The sequence below is a fragment of the Lissotriton helveticus genome, chromosome 9 (genome assembly GCF_964261635.1).
Source record: "Lissotriton helveticus chromosome 9, aLisHel1.1, whole genome shotgun sequence".
Classification (NCBI taxonomy): Eukaryota; Metazoa; Chordata; class Amphibia; order Caudata; family Salamandridae; genus Lissotriton; species Lissotriton helveticus.
In genome coordinates, this window is record NC_136070.1 from 530,888,537 (window position 1) to 530,905,776 (window position 17,240).

General features: G+C 47.4%; 1 protein-coding gene across 2 annotated transcripts in view; it reads right to left on the reverse strand.

The window, feature by feature from the left end:
* Nucleotides 1-17,240, reverse strand: part of LOC144781505 (cytochrome P450 2F2-like) — a 678,085-nt gene that overhangs the window by 7,829 nt on the left and 653,016 nt on the right. For both annotated transcript variants that reach the window (XM_078660390.1, XM_078660391.1), the window contains one exon: nucleotides 289-430. In XM_078660390.1, the coding sequence (XP_078516516.1) occupies nucleotides 289-430 (142 nt within the window). The remainder of the gene's footprint in view (nucleotides 1-288; nucleotides 431-17,240) is intronic.

Genomic DNA, 17,240 nt, shown 5'->3' on the forward strand with positions numbered 1-17,240 from the left:
CGGGGCAGAGAACTCTGCACACCTGAGTTTAGGGAGTGCATAGCCGTAAAACTCAGCACGTAGTTTGTGGTACCAAAGTGTGGTAAATTTAACAAAAGTGTAAGTTTACCTTTGTGAATCAAGCCCATAGAGTGTATTTACTAACCATTTCAAAAGTCCGCTTGTCAAGCACTAAACTGCAGTTCGTCATGGGGGCACTCATGGAAACTTTAGGAATTTTGCACGAAGGTTGAACAGCACTACCTGTAAAGAAGTATTTATTCTCAAAAACTGAAATCTGACTGATACCTGTTGAGAATGGCATGAAGGCCGGGTTCAACTGGAAGCAACCGTTTTCATCCAGAAAGTGGTTGGGGTCAAAAGTGTCAGGATTTTCATACATGGTGGGATCAAAATGCACGGAAGTCAAAAGAGGTATGAATTCGGTTCCCTGAAAAACAAATAAGAGACTATCACAAGACGATAAGGAAACTGAATGCTTACAGCAAAAATGTGAGGACCAGCATCTTGAGATGTTCGGCACCATGTGAGGTTTTATTTTATGAGTTGATTGAACTAGCATTCTGTTCTAGAATCTATATGTCACCAGAGTATAGAAGACTGAAGATCTTCTTTATGTTTAAGTAGATTGTGAAGTTCCATTGTCACCTGTTGCCTGACACTTACTTTCAAGCACTTACAGACAGGAATGCATTTTTCTTTACCTTTCTGGCCATTTTTGAACCACTTCTTTACATTGCACACATCAATATATCTAAGAATTGTGAGGGTCACAGTTTGTGATGCCCATTTAATGCTGGAAATCAGACGGGCATGATTTGTAGTTTGTCTGGACTGCCCCTTTTAGGGCAGGATAGGAATAATTTCCATCTTGCTGTCCTTTTTAGGGCTCGGGCCCACGTCACACGAAGTGGGGCGGGGCTTCCGAGCTCTAATGTTATAAAAAAAAAAAGTTCAGAAAGGGCTGTGGGCTGCCGCATTCCAGAAAGCGCGCGGTTTTTGCGTGTGGTATTCTGCCATGTGAATGGTAATTGGTCCAGGCAAGGCTGTGTTTAAGTAAGGCAGCACGCCATAGGGCTTTGGAATTTTTTCAATGTACACTTCCTGCATAAAGTGTTCGGACACACGCAGAAGAATACATAAATCCTCAATTACCAGCTGTCCGAGGTGCCGGTAATTGAAGGCAGATGGTGCTGGGAGCGTGTGCACTGCTGTGTTTTTTTTCCCTTGAGCTCTGTGTGCGCGCCGGCAAACCCGCGCCTGCTTTTTGACTGAGGTAGGCTAAACAAGCATTGGCAAAGCAAATAGGACTCTCCTATACAAAATCTGTTGGTTTTGTCAGGGATATGTTTAGCCATGTTGTCGTAATTTAGCAGCGATTAGATTAAGCATTAGCAGAAGACATCCTGTATTTAGAGACTATCTTGTCTTTCTATGGAATCCATTTTGTATTTGGCAGCCATTTTAGATGGCCATGTGCTCACCATGTACTCAGTCCTATCTTGCTGTTCTCTGCTCGGTATATTTAGCCTCTTCCTCCTACTTTGCACATGCTCAGTTGTGCTTGCAGCTGCTAATATTCTGTAACTGTCAGGATGTGCTTGCTAGCATTGGCAAAACTGTTAGCTCCTCCTACTTGTCGACTGTGCATTTTCTGTATGACCATCTATGTGTGTAACTCTTCTTATGTGTACTTGTACTGCCCCTTTTTAGCCACTGTGAGGGTATATAAGAGATACTGTGGCCTTCAGTCCTCAGACCATCTCATACAGAGTGCTGCGGCTTCTGTGTGACATGGCCTCACTTGTTGTAATTTAATAAATATGTTTCTCTTGATTACAGATTCTGTGCCAACTTTTTTCATGCTGCTTTAAAGGATCAGGTGTTAGTGCAAACCCCTGAGATGGGATTTTTGATTTCCTTCATTTGGCGCGCCAACTTGGGGCTCATCAGAGCGGTGACTATCTGAAGGAGCGATCTTGTCAGGAGACAGACATTTACTGAGGAAGACAAGGCAGGATTCTACTAAAGGAGGTACCAATTCTGGGGGTTCTTAGTCTCTGTAGCCCAGTCTACTTCTGACCTTCCTGATTTTTGATCCTCCATATGATGGCACCCCTGACTGAGAACATATTTGGCGTTAGTATTTCAAAGGAAAAGACTGTTAGGTAATTTCAAACTTGGCAGATAGAACCTGGACGCTCGTGCTTGGTAAGAACCATTGTATGGTAATTACTGTGAGCTTATGGTAGCCAGTGACTCGCAAGGCAGTTTTAGGATACGCTTGCTGTGGCTTATGGATATGGATATGGATATGGATATGTATGGATGATCGATCATATTTATGATATGGATTATGTGATATATGCGTTGCAACACATGTAGGCAGGTAATGTGGAGATGTTTCTCCATTTATGGTTATGAGCGGCGCAATGATTAAGTGCCATTTTAGATTATGATAATGCATATTTTGCATTATGTTTGCATGCCTGTTCCAAACTCACATGTAAAATGTGTAGTTTTATGAGAGGTACCATAGTGAGATATGAATTGAATTAGCCGGCTTCCCCTAGAGGGAAAACTTAAAATAGGTTTTAGGTATGAAAACATATTTCTTCCTTGGTGAAATTTTTCCCCAGGGAATTTAAATATGCCCATAATACACATGAGGATCCTTTGTTCTGTGCAATTTTATGTATGAAGATATGCAGAGCGGTTTTTGGTGTTCTGCCAGCCTGAATTAGTGAATTGAAAGTATTTCTACTTCAGTTTTTAGAATACAGTTGAGATTAGGGTTTCTCCTTGTAAATATGACTTACCACTGGTATTTACACAGGTGGTTTGGATGCAGTCTGTTTTGTTTCTGGCTTTAGTGTTGACCCATGGTTTAAAAGGTGTGTTTAAATGTCTAGCTGGTTTGTGGGTTTTTCCCATTCATGTAACTTTTGCTTGTACATTGCGTCATCGCTATTTATGAAACATGGCTAAAGCGCGCTGTATTGTGTGTCTTTTCTGTTTTACCCCTTTCTGTTTATGTCTGAACTGAGCTCATATGTATTTTTGTGGTTATTTTTGATGTTTTCAGTCTGTTCAACATACTGTTAGATTAATTAATATTGGATAAAAATTCGATAGAAATTCAGGAGTGACCTATGTGATGTGCTAACATAACTATAAGTTGCTCTTTAAAGTTATAGGGTAAGGAATAGCGCATATGTACAACTGTTAAATGTTTAAGGGATGAAACTAAAAATTCTTATTCACTAGGAATATTAAAGGCCTATAGCAGAAAAATGAAATTGTGTGTTTTTGTAGACAACACACTCATAGCGTGTTTACTTAATATACATTGCATTAAGATGCTTACAGGCAAAACAGTTTAGCTGGAGTGAGTTTTTCTGAACTTAAAATATGTATTCTTAAACACGCATTTCAAAGCTTGGAATGTCTGTTTTTAGTAAGGCTGCCTCCAGGAAATTTAACACTGGGTAGGGCCTGCCGTCAAGGACACAGCTGTTGTTTTCGCAGGCCATGTTTATTTAGCCAGGATTTCTTCCTTAGTTAAACGTGCAACTTTGCATTTCAGAGTGTTATTTTGAAAGCAAGGTTTACAAAAATAAGGTTAATTATTTGTATCACAGACAGACATTTTAATTGCGATTTCCCTTCTCTTTTAGCATTTATGGCTCTGTTGCTAAAATCATTGTCCTTTTCAAACAAAAGTGGCGCGAAGTTGACGTGTATTTAAAAATTGAGATTATATGCTTAGGCGAATGACTGCTCTAAAAAGATAAGCAAGGGGCAGATTTATAATAGGGATGCAGCTTGGTTTTAAATATAGGATTATTACAAAAACGAAAAATGGAGAGTAATTTTGAATTATGACATCAAAAAAAAAATTTGAAAAAAAAATAAGTGCTTTTTAAAATCGTTTTTTGATATTCATAAAGTTCAATACTCATATTGTGACCTCCTAGCATTATAATTTAATTTAAGTTGTGCAGTACTGCATAATGAGGACATTTATGTATGGGACCTTCACTTGGCGCAGGCGTAAGAACTCATTTTTTTTAAAAGATCTATATGAGATATGTCTAAGTCTGATTTCTGCAATCTGTAAAGAACATTCTGAGGATGATTAATATGTAATACAAGTATAGGTTATTTATTTTTAAGTACCTCAAATTGCAAAGTCGATATTGAGTTAAATAGACCATTTTAAAAGGCTTTCTTGCCATTTAAACTAACTTTATAGTGCCTTAGGCTTCAGTGAATGCATACATTCAAGTATAATACAAATGTGCACGTTTGCTTTTTCATAGCTTAGTGAGTTAATGTGCCCAGCGCAGAGGCTTATGTTTAATATCAAGGTTGAAGGTTTTGACTTCAGCGGGCCTACTGAGCCATTCATTCATTTAAGGTTGATAAAATGTGTAGCATTGCATGGCACAGTGACACACATTTATTCTGAAGCTGGTATGGTGTGTTGTTATGTTCCATGAATTATTCACAGTAAATGTGTTAATGCTCTGAGAATAAATAAATTGTAGTTCTCTAAAAGAAGTAATATATTTAAAATGTCTTTTTTAAATAGGGTTGATTATTGCACAGACTTGCAGAGACTTATTGTCTTTGTCAGTTTCACAGTGAGGGTCCCAGGGAGGTTACAAGAAAGCTTGGTGCTCCAGCCAGATTTTGACCTTTACGTCAGTGTGGTGGGGGCTTAGGAGTATGTGACAACAAATGGTGAAATGATTGCTTGGAAAAGCGTCACGCAAAGGAGCCATTCACGTCGACATTTGAAGAGTGCATTCCTGACACGGCTTTTTATAAACAGCAGGGCCTAAACTGGGGGGTTGGTGTAAGGGACACGCAGAGGCTGTGAAAGAGTTATTGCTTAAGATATTTTGTACATTTACAAAAGCTGGGTGGTTCCACTTGAGATTTTGTGTGTTATGTGAAGTATTGGCTGTATGATGAAACAAAGATGTGTTTTTATGACTTCTTTGAAATGAATTATCTGTGCATTTTTCATGTTTTCTGCATTTCTTCTATGAATTTTCCCTGCTTTTCCTGTGTGTCTGACGCGACACAGTAAGTTATATTTGACAGCTGATCTTCACTGACTGCTTGATCTGCTGTCAAAAGGGTGAGGATGGATTAAAAGAAGGTGTTATTTAGGTATAAGTCTGACAAAATTAAAATGGGCCCGAATTTTTTTTTTTTAATGTTATTGGAGTGTTTATTGTGCAGAAAGTGCATGAAATGGTGTTGCATGCTATTGGGTTTTTTCTGTGCTTCGGTATATAGCAAAGTATATCTGATGGCTTGGCATGAAATGTCCTATATTATGTATGTTTGTGATCCATGTTGGTGCTTTTGTAAGTTTTGCTGTGTTGTGAAGGGATGACATGACGATGTATATCCTTTGAGCAACAGTGGTTAAAACTTGTTAAGTGGTAAAACTTGCTGATACTAAATTATGATATATGATATTGTTATATTGTGAGCAAGAACAGACAGCACTTCACCAAGTGCATGCCTATGTGGTTATAATATATACAGCAAAGTGTGTAACCTTTACTCACGTTACTGCTCTTTTCCCTTAAGGAAAAGGCAGCCTCACATTTATATTTCCTTGATTGGACCTAAGGAAGCAATTATAGATCTGTGACTCTTATTTTTTTTTTGTAAAACAATTTTTATTGCAGAGTTCAAGTCAAACATTACAGTTATTTCGTAAGTTGGCACATGCGGGATCTCAATGTCTCACAATCACGTCAACAAAATGGTACACATCAACATTACTCACAGTTCTGGGGCTGGGTGAAAAGTGTCTCACCTAGTGCTTCCCCTCCACCACTGCTCGATGGCGTGTCCAGTGATCAACCGCTGTCTGCTTTTAACTTTTCTGTCCCCCCCCCATCACCCCTCCCTTTCCAGCATCCGGTCAGTGCGAACTGTTAGCCCAATGTCAATGGGATGCTGCAATCCCCCTCCCCCCTTCCCTTCCCCTTGCCCTCCCCCCACCCACGGTGGTCCATGGCGTCCCGTGTCCGGTGTGTCGCATGCCAGAGCGCGTTGGTGATCTGCGGAGATTGGAAATGTCTAAGGAGTGTGTGTGTCCATGGTGGGAGCTGTGGTAGGTATTGCCACCCTAGGTTCCCCAGGGTCCTCTGCCTCTTCCTCCTCCTCGCTCTCCAGTGTACTATCTCTAAGTGCTTGGACTAGTGTTTCCCACGCTAGTGCCGCCTCCTGGGCCTTCTCGTCAGGCCCCCGTCGAGCCAGTTGATACCTGATCGTGCTCTCTGCTGCCGCCCATTTCTGGAACTCAGTTAGCCATTTCCTATGTGTCGGAGCCACCTTCGCTTTCCACCCCCTAGTGAGCTCCCTCTTCGCTAGGAGTAGGCCCATATCTATAAATTTGCTTGTCAGTTTATTCTTACGTGTGTGGGGAAACCAGTGTAGGAGTGTGGTCGCACTATCGTAGTGTAGCTCCCTGTCAGTAACCGCGTTCAAGGTGTCGCCCACCTCCCTCCAGAAGTCCTGTAGGTGCGGGCAGTCCCTTAGCATGTGTAGTAAGTCTGCTTTCAACAGTGCGCATCTAGGACACGCTGCGTCCTCCGCACCAAAGTATCGCGCTATTTTGTGCGGGGTGAGGTAAGCTCTGTGAAGGATATAGAGCTGTATTAATTGGAACCGGGCGTTCCTGGTACTCTTCCTGGGCCTCTGAACCAACTGGGTCCACGCCGTATCCGGGATCTCCGTCTGCAGGTCTGTCTCCCATTGGGTCTTTAAGCGCGTAAGGGGTCGCAAGGTGCTCCCGAGTATTCTGGAGTGCAGGCACGTGACTGCCTTCACTGTCCCTGCGGCCATCATAACATACTGACACGGCGGCGACGTCGCAGGTTCACACAGTCCCTCGCCCCAGTGCACTTGGATCACTCGTACCACAGCTGCGTGAAGTAGATAGTCCCCTCTCGGAAGGTCGTATTGTTCCTGCAAGGATTGATACGGCGTAAGCACCCCGTCAGTGAAGAGGTCTCCTGCCATCTGCAGGCCTGCCTCCTCCCAGGCCCGGAGGTTCGACCAGTCGCCGCCATGCGGCAGCGCCGTGAGCATACCCAGTGGAATTTCGGGCGCATACGGGTGTCCGGGGCCAGCGCGCTTTTGCACGCGGTTCCAGCAGAGCCGCAATGTCCGTTCTTCCTGAGACAAGTCTCTGAGTGCTAACCGCTGCTGCAGGGTGATGTACGCCAGCACATGGCGGGGGATGCCAGTGTCCCTCTCCTGCTCCGGGCCTCGGTACACCCTTGCCACTTCCTGCGTGAGGAATTGCAGCTGGGCGGCCAAATAATAAAACTCGAAATCAGGGACCGCAAGTCCGCCCTCGTTCTTCGGGCGGGTCAGGGTTGCCAAGGCTATTCTCCGCCTGCCAATTCCCCACAAAAAGGACACCACTTGGGATTTTAGTAGTCGAAATACTGTAGTTGGTATCCACACCGGCAGGGTTCGAAAGAAGTACAGTAAGCGCGGCAGGGCGATCATTTTAAGCAGCGAGACACGGCCTGCCATAGACAAGGGGAGGGTGGCCCAGAAGAGCATGTTACCCTGCAGCTTTCGGATGCAACGGTTTATATTGCCTTCTAACAGGTCTGTGGGGTCGTGGTAAATATACACCCCTAGGTAGGGCAGACAATCCGGCTCCCAGCGGGGCTCGGGACGGGTCATGGGGCACCTCTCCGCCTTCCGGAGAGGAAAGAGGCAAGTCTTCGCCCAGTTCACCTTCAGGCCCGATACATCCCCTAAGCGTGCCAGCAGGTCTACCGCCCCTTCCACTGCCTCTTCGGCGTTCTCCAGGAACAGGAGGAGGTCATCTGCATATAATGATATGTGATGACGAGTCCCGTCCACCTCCAGCCCTTGGTAGGAGTCACCGTTCCTAGCTAGCGCCGCCAGAGGTTCCACCGCGAGGGCGAACAGTAAGGGAGAGAGTGCACACCCTTGTCTAGTACCCCTATGCACTGCATATCTATCTGACACCAACGCTCCCACTCGCACCCGAGCGCCCGCCGATGCATACAGCACTTCCGTCCACCGCACATACTCGTCCCCAATGCCAAATCTTCTCAGCAACCTATATAAGTAGTCCCATTCCAGGCTGTCGAAGGCTTTCTCTATGTCGACCGCCATCGCTACCGGGGCTCTGGCGGTCGGTGGAGGGTCCGCCACTAGCCTCAGCAACCTTCGAATGTTATGGGACGTATTTCTAGTGGGGATAAAGCCCGACTGATCCTTGTGGATCAAGTCTTGCATATGGGCCATCAGCCTGGTGGCCAATATAGTCCTCAAGATTTTATAATCTGTCGTGAGCATCGACAGCGGTCTGTACGATGCCGGGTCAGAGCTGGTCCTATGCGGCTTTAACAAGGGGATCATGAGCGCCTCACGCATCGAACAGGGCAGTTCCCCCCTCTCCTTTGCCTCATTGTATACGATTCGGAGCCGTGGGGCTAGGATATCAACATATTTTCCATAGAATTCGATGGGCAGGCCGTCCACTCCCGGTGTTTTCCTGGGTGCCATTTTCTTAATGGCTCCCCTAATTTCCGCCAGGTCAATTGGGGCCCGAGGGCTTCCGCTTGGTCTGGGTCCAAGCGTGGTAAGTGTATCTCAGACAACAAGGTCTCCAACACAACAGGCCGGGCTACCGGACCCCCCGCCTACAGTCGCTCGTAGTATGCTTTAAAGCATCGTAAAACGTCCGGCTGGGTGCTACATGCGGTGCCGTTCGCATCGGTCAGGGATAATATTGGGGCAGCACCCCTATTGGGGTTTGCTAACCAGGCCAGGAGCATCCCCGTCTTATCTCCCTCAGCGAGTGCCTTGGTTAAATATGTTTTGTGATCAAAACAACGAAGGCGCTCCACTTCCACCGCCATCGCTTCCCGCGCTGAGCATAGTCTATCCTGCATAACAGGGTGGTTGGGCCGTTGCTTCTCCACCTCCCGCAAGGCTTGCTCGGCCTTGTCCACATCGTCGACCAGCGTTCGCGTACGCCCGCGAACTTCCCTATACAATGCCCCCTCACCACCACCTTGAGTGCGTCCCATTCCACTGCCCTGGAAGATGCAGTCCCCTCATTCTCGGCAAAGTATTGGGATATTCTACCTTCCAACGCTCCGCTGAACGGCGGATCGTCTAACGTGTCCGGATGAAGCCGCCACGTTGGAATCGGCGAAACTTCGTTCATCCAGGCAAATGAAAGGAGTAGGGGGTTGTGGTCCGAGATCGTGCGTGCTAGGTATTCGGTTTGGGCTACCATTGGCAACACCGACTGGGAGCATAAGAACGCGTCTATGCGAACGTGGAGGTCGTGCATACCCGAATAGAAGGAATAATCCCTATCAGTTGGGTGTTGGGCGCGCCATGCATCCGTCAGGTCCCACAACCCCTGCCAGTTTGATCTGTGTTTTGCCAGCCTGTGAACTGGGGATGCGTGTAGAGGTGGGTGTGATCTATCGAGGGCAGCGTCCGCCACTGAGTTGAAGTCCCCTCCCAGTAGTACTGATCCCGTTAAATAAGAGGCTAACTGTTTGGTCAGTCTGTTGAAGTACGATGCCTGCTCCACGTTTGGCGCATAGGCGCTGCAAAGTGTCAACTGACGGCCCCGGAGCAAGCCCTCAACTGCCACATATCTCCCTTCGGGGTCCACTGTGTGCCTGGTAACTTGAAAGGGGATCCCAGCTCGGATCCAAATAAGTGTCCCCCTGGCAAATGCTGAGTACGTGGTGTGGAATAGGTGACCCCTCCATCTCCTCTGCAATGCGGTGCCCTCCTTTTTAGTTAAATGGGTCTCCTGTAGGAAGGCAATGTGTATCCCTCTGTGGACCAGGTAGGCGTGTACCTTGTGTCTCTTAGTCATGGAATTTAGTCCCCGCACATTCCAGGACACACACTTCAACGAGCCCATATCAGCCATCACCCCAGTCAGCGCAAATTAAAGCAATAAACGTACACTGTCGGACACCAGACACATTTTCACCACCCACCATTCCCATCTCCCCACCCAACTTCCCAACCCCAATTGCACCTCGAGTCCCCCCAACTACTCCAGGTCCCCCCTCCCCCAGAACAGGACTCAACTGAGAAGTAGAGGCACCCATCCAAACAAATGAGCAAACGCGCTCACGTAAACTTGTAGTCCGTAGTAATCACCACGGAGGCCTTATGGGCCCTGTGGTGCGTGAGCTGGCTACCGAACCTTTCAAGCCTCGTTCCCACGCCCCTCCGCCCCACAATAGTCAATGCAACTCATAAAAGAAGAGTCTCACATTAGTCTGTTCCAACGGTGTTGGGGGGGCGCCGCCCTCAGGCCCTCTGCTCACCGAAGCCGCGGACAGCTGTCAGGGTTCAATGATTTCCCCCGAAGTCTGGGGGGTGACCTTCGGGCCCCTAGCCCCCTCCAGCCCCGAGAAGTCAGTGTCCGATCCCGTGGCCAGGGCCTCCGAGGCAGATTCTCTTGCCGATCGGACCGGCGCCGTTCCTGACACCTCCTTAACCGCTTGCAGCGCTGCTCTCCGTTCTTCATCTGTTTGCGATGTCGAAGGCTTCTTGGATCCTCGGTTGCGCCCCCGGAGTCTTCGCGACCGCCTGGTCGCATGGTTCTGGCGTTCCTCCTCAGCTCGAAATCGAGCCCCATCTGTGCCCGCCTTGTAGGTGTCCCACCAGGCCCAGGCGTCCGCCGGAGTTTCAAAGAATAATGCCTTGTCGTCCACTATCACTCGCAGTTTGGCCGGGAACAGCAGGGAGTATTGCAGTCCCTCGGTGCGTAGCTCCTTTTTGATAGTGAGGAAGGAGGCTCGCTGCTTCTGGGTTTCAAATGTATAGTCCGGGAATAGTGTGACGGCACTATTGTCCACCTGGAATGGGCCCGCTTCCCTGGCCCGCTGAAGGAGCCAGTCCCTGTCCTTATAGTGGAGCAATCTGATGACCACTGGGCGTGGCGGGAGACCCTGGCGCGGAGGTCGAGAAGGGACGCGGTGCGCCCGCTCCAGTGTGAAGAAGGGGGAGAGGCCCTCCGGGGCAACCACAGTTTGGAACCAGTCGGTCAGGTAGCCCACCATGTCCGTGCCTTCTTTTTTCTCCGGCAGGCCAACCAGGCGGACGTTGTTCCGCCGACTGCGGTTTTCAGCGTCTTCCGCTCTCCTCTCTAGGGCCTGTATCCGCTCCATCGCTTCCGTGAGTCGTCCCTCCATTGATTTGTGGGCCGGTACGACCTCTTGTAAAGTAGCTTCTGTGGCCTTGACCCGGTCCTGTAGTTTCGCATGATCTGCGCGCAGGTGACCCAGCCCCGTCGCTACCTGACCAATATCGTGTTGCAGGGCCTCCTTCGTGGCAGCAATGGCGTCTAGTATCCGGTCCTGCATCAGTTGGAGCTCCGTGGGGGGCTGCGGGGAGTCGTCTGGTGGTTCTGTAGCTGGGCTCCCGTCCCCCTTGGGTCCTCTAGGCTTTCCCATCTCGCACCTCCCTGCAAATCAGGGCCCTCAGGGTGATCCGGCGTCAACAACGTCTCCCGCAATAGTTCGTCGCCAGCCCCAAGGTGGACTCGCTACCAACCGTCGTCAGCCGGGACTCCGGGGACCGCGTTGCGGAGATCGAAAATGGTGCCAGCGATCTGCTAGGGCTTGTCAGCTTCCCCCGGTAACCGTGCGCCAGGGGTCCGCACCGGGGTCCACCTTCCGAACACGTCCTCCAGGCAGTGCTTTCTGGAGCTCTACTCAGCGTGTCGTAGCGCCGACGATCCGAAGTCACCCTCCACGCAGGAAGCACAACTTGGGGCTAGAGGCGGGGTAGAAAGAGTAGGACGTGCAGTGCCCCAGCAGGTGTACTCCACCCTCCGGTCCCGGTTCTCCGTTCCCACGACCCACGGGTCTAGAGCCGGTTCAGCGCTCCACCTGATCCCTTGCAGAGACAGTGTCACCCTTCATATGTGGTCCGGGCCGGGCAGCCGCCCAATCAGGTCGCAGGCTCCGTCGTGGGCAGTAAAGGGCGCCCCCCAGAGGAGGTTGGACGTTCTCCGGGCAACCCCCGCTCTTGATGTCCATGGAAGGCCTCCCCAAAGCAGGCTTGTCACGCCACGGGAGGACTGCGCCGTTGCAGGACTTGGCAGCACCCCCAGGGGATCGCAGGCCTCAAAGCCGGGGCCTAAAGTGAGCCCCTTGTGGTTGTGGGCGGAGCCCCGCCAGATCTTCACTCCCGGTCGGGCCTCGCACTGACCTTAGGGTCCGCCGATGCTCCGGATGGCCGCCGCCGCTCCCCACAGGTCCAGCACTGCTCGGCACTCCACGCTGTGGTTTCAGGACCTCAGGGGCGGGTTGGTCGCTATTCCGCAGCGGCTGCGAGGTAGGGAGCCGCCATCTTGTCCCCAGCCGTCCCGGGTATTCCGCGCCCTGGAGCGCCCGCTATGCTTGATTTTGCGGCGCGCTGCCCCAACAGGAACAGACCTATAAGTCGGCTCCGGGATCGACCCGATTTCCACGGGGATCCCGGGTCTGAAGCAGGATTTTAGGCGGAGTACGGGCTGAGGGTCGGGAGCCTCGCTAGGCTGCGACCGTTTCCATCGGCTGCTAGCCACGCCCCCTCCGATCTGTGACTCTTATGCAAGGTGACCTAATTTCTATATAGTATTAGTTAAATGATGTTCTGTCTTAAAAGGAAACCAGGTTTCATTTTCCCCGAGAAAGGAAGGAATGGGATCACTAGCTGAGATTACCGTAGATGGTGTAGTGGCCAGCGGTAGAGTTATAATATGTGTACTATTTTTGACTTTTTTGTATCACCCATGCTCTTGGCATTATGTCACAAACTTGATTATCACCCAAGTCAATTTTTGTCCTTCCTATAGATTTTTCTTTTGCTGCTTCTCCCCTGATTGATGTCACATTGTGCCTAGTTTTGGGGGATTTTAGCTGTGTTCTAGTCCTATTTTCTTTTTCGTTTTTCTTTCACCATTTAGAGGTTTACATTTCCAGACTACAGTGATGTATCAGGTTCCTCTATAATATGTGTAATTCCCTTTTGTATGACCAAACTGGTTTTCAAAATTTTTCTTTAGGCCTACTCTGATGTTTTCTAGTCTGACTGTTAGGGTAGTGATAGATTATAGTAAGATCAGTTGTCCACCTCAATAGGAGATACTTTCACGTGTATTTAGTATGACAAATTCAAATGCCTATTCTAATTTGGTTTTTAGTTCTTTTTCCCTGCTGCTTTAATTTTTGGTGGGATCAGATGTGTCCTAATCATAGAAATACCAGGACTCTAGTTCTTGTCTGTTGTTTCTGCATTGCTATTAGCTTTTGTATTGTATAGTCCACCTGACGCACAATTAGTCTACATGTCCCTGATAATCTGTATTATGTGATTTCTCTTTTTGAGGTGTTCTAGATAAGGAATTTAGGAACACCTGCACTTAATAATTGAGGAAAGTGTGCTTACCCCCTTAGACAATGTCACTATGTGTGAAAACATCCACTCAAACAGAATTTTCTATGTAGCTGTCTACCTTTAGATGGTAGAGGGTATGCTCTCACATGGAAACCCAATTGAAGAGGCTAGAGGTGCTGTTTTACCTACTACCTTTTGTCTTTGTACTCTATGACAATGACAGTATTTTGTTTTAGATCACTATAGTCCCCTGGTGTATGGCCACTCCTTTGAAGATTGCAGGCCACCTGCTTGCAAATCCCCTGCAATGAATTGTTTTTTGTATACTTGCCAATAGGTCCAGCCTGTGTTTTTCTTTACTCTCACATAGATAGATGGAAGTGGTTCTTGGGTGCCTTGCTAATATATGGGGCATCCCAAGACTAGGAAGTATTTTCTAACATTCTGTTGATAGTCTGTTTCTGTGCCTTGTCTAAAGACAATTTGTTCTGTCCACCAATAGATATTTGCTGCTGTACAAACCACTACCAGAGGGGCCCGGACATCAGATTCAGCCTGGGGAGTTAGCGTCAGCACCAGTGCAGCTTGAAGCCAAAGTGAAGGTAACCAGCACAGGCATTGCTGGCAACTAGGACCTCAGTGAAGGCGGAAGCCCTGTGATTAAGTGTGTACCCTTGCCACTGTTTTGAGCGAAAGACGGGGTCACAGATCAGAAAGGAGAAATCGTGGATCATGCCCAGCTGAGAGTCACAGACCGACCAGAATGGCAAGGAGGTTTTGCTTGAGGTGACCCCTTCTGAAACAAGGGTTACTTCAGAGATCCTAGAATAAGGCCTCTGATTTCTGGTCCTATGTGAATACAAGTTTGCACCTTTGTTTGTTGGTCAAGTGATACCTGGGTACACTGGATGCAAATGTGTAGCCCCAACGAATGAGCAGTGCGCCAGCAGAGCAATATAGGAGATAGGGAAGGACTTGAGATTAGGGTTCAAGTTCTGTGTCTCTGGTGCCTGTTAGATTGAAGTGAAGAAAAGTGGTGCACTGTTTGAGACACTGGACAGGATCGCTAAGAGCATTTGCCTGTTGGGTGACTGCCCTATCCTGAAAGAAGAGACTTTTTTTCCTTGAAACTGGACTGTGATTCTTGAGTTGCGAGTTGTGCAGCTCCACCGTGGAAACAACAAAGAGCCTGCCTGTGAGGCTCAAACGGACACAGGGAGAAGACTCCCCCTCTGGTTGGTTGTACAACGGCTTCAATTTCCCCAAGGACTTCTTCTTTTTGTCAATAATGTATCCCTTTAGTTGTCCCATTTTTGAAGAGCAGCCCTTTGCAGCTCTTGGTCCTAATTCCTATGGCCCTGTGTGGTCCTCCTGGTCCCAGATATGCTTGATGTTCTAGCCATCATAAAAGGAAAATGTAACAGTCAATTGGAAAATGTTTTTATTAGATATGAGCTGTTAGCTATTCTGAAATTTAAAATGAATAGTCACTGAAATGCATAGGAGCCCTGAAAATGTCTACTAGATAATTTTAGGATTTGCTTTAGCTTAGGCCAAGAAAAATGATAATTCTGTTTATAATAGTGGCCATTGCTTTCTCCTACTGTCTGTATGTTTATTATGATCCAATGCCCGTTTTTCTTGGATTCCTGCTGATACCCGTAGTGAAATGTTTAGACTGGAAAATGTTCCCATAGCAATGAATTAGGATATTGATAAATTGTGAAAATTAATGTACAAATATTTTCTATGTTCTTACTGGATCATGGGAATGTCTTCAGCTAATGCTGAAAGGGTCGTCTGTCGTAATTTATCAGCAATTAGATTAAGCATTAGCAGAAGACATCCTGTATTTAGAGACTATCTTGTCTTTCTATGGAATCCATTTTGTATTTGGCAGCCATTTTAGATGGCCATGTGCTCACCATGTACTCAGTCCTATCTTGCTGTTCTCTGCTCGGTATATTTAGCCTCTTCCTCCTACTTTGCACATGCTCAGTTGTGCTTGCAGCTGCTAATATTCTGTAACTGTCAGGATGTGCTTGCTAGCATTGGCAAAACTGTTAGCTCCTCCTACTTGTCGACTGTGCATTTTCTGTATGACCATCTATGTGTGTAACTCTTCTTATGTGTACTTGTACTGCCCCTTTTTAGCCACTGTGAGGGTATATAAGAGATACTGTGGCCTTCAGTCCTCAGACCATCTCATACAGAGTGCTGCGGCTTCTGTGTGACATGGCCTCACTTGTTGTAATTTAATAAATATGTTTCTCTTGATTACAGATTCTGTGCCAACTTTTTTCATGCTGCTTTAAAGGATCAGGTGTTAGTGCAAACCCCTGAGATGGGATTTTTGATTTCCTTCAATGTTGTACAGCAGCCTGGCTGCTATGCAGCACAGCTGAAAGTAAAAAAACAAACTAAGTGCTTTGATAAGCACTCGTGCCCACTCACCCGAACTCAAACTTTTAATGTCAAAATAGAAGATCACTTTAATTTACTGCCCTCATAACAGACCCCTTGCAGTAGCTCTCGTTGTCCTCTTACCAGATCCCTTGCATCTTCCCAGCTATTGCCAGATTTCTCACTCGCTCCCTGTCTCGTCACCATGACTCACTCTCTCCACCCTTTCATAACAAAAACACTCCACCTTGCTTTCCTCTCACTGGGAGCCTCACATTTACTCTCACAGTCCAGTTACCAGATTCCTACTGCCGTTGTACCAGATCACTCATTGTACTATCATTCAGTGTCCTATCATTAGAGACTTGCTTCAGGCAGAGTAGGGAGGGCAGAGTTGGGAGGGCAGAGTAGGGAGGGCAGAGTAGGGAGGGCAGAGTAGGGAGTGCAGAGTAGGGAGTGCAGAGTAGGGAGAGGAGAAGTGAGTAGTGAGTAGAGTAGTGAGTAGTGAGTAGTGAGTAGTGAGTAGAGTAGTGAGTAGAGTAGTGAGTAGAGTAGTGAGTAGAGTAGTGAGTAGTGAGTTGAGTAGTGAGAAGAGTAGTGAGTAGTGAGTTGAGTAGTGAGTAGAGTAGTGAGTAGAGTAGTGAGTAGTGAGTAGAGTAGTGAGTAGAGTAGTGAGTAGAGTAGTGAGTAGTGAGTGCAGAGTAGTGAGTAGAGTAGTGAGTAGTGAGTAGAGTAGTGAGTAGAGTGCAGAGTAGTGAGTAGTGAGTGCAGAGTAGTGAGTAGTGAGTGCAGAGTAGTGAGTAGTGAGTAGTGAGCAGAGCAGTGAGTAGAGTAGTGAGTAGTGAGTGCAGAGTAGTGAGTAGAGAGTAGTGAGTAGAGTAGTGAGTAGAGTAGTGAGTAGAGTAGTGAGTAGTGAGTGCAGAGTAGTGAGTAGTGAGTGCAGTAGTGAGTAGTGAGTAGAGTAGTGAGTAGAGTAGTGAGTAGAGTAGTGTAGTGAGTAGTGAGTGCAGAGTAGTGAGTAGTGAGTGCAGAGTAGTGAGTAGTGAGTGCAGAGTAGTGAGTAGAGTAGTGAGTAGAGTAGTGAGTAGTTAGTGCAGAGTAGTGAGTACAGTAGTGAGTAGAGTAGTGAATAGAGTAGTGAGTAGAGTAGTGAGTAGAGTAGTGAGTGCAGAGTAGTGAGTAGTGAGTAGAGTAGTGAGTTGAGTAGTGAGTGCAGAGTAGTGAGTAGTGAGTAGAGTAGTGAGTAGAGTAGTGAGTAGAGTAGTGAGTAGTGAGTGCAGAGTAGTGAGTAGTGAGTAGAGTAGTGAGTAGAGTAGAGTAGTGAGTAGTGAGTAGAGTAGTGAGGTGAGTAGTGAGTAGAGTAGTGAGGTGAGTAGTGAGTAGAGTAG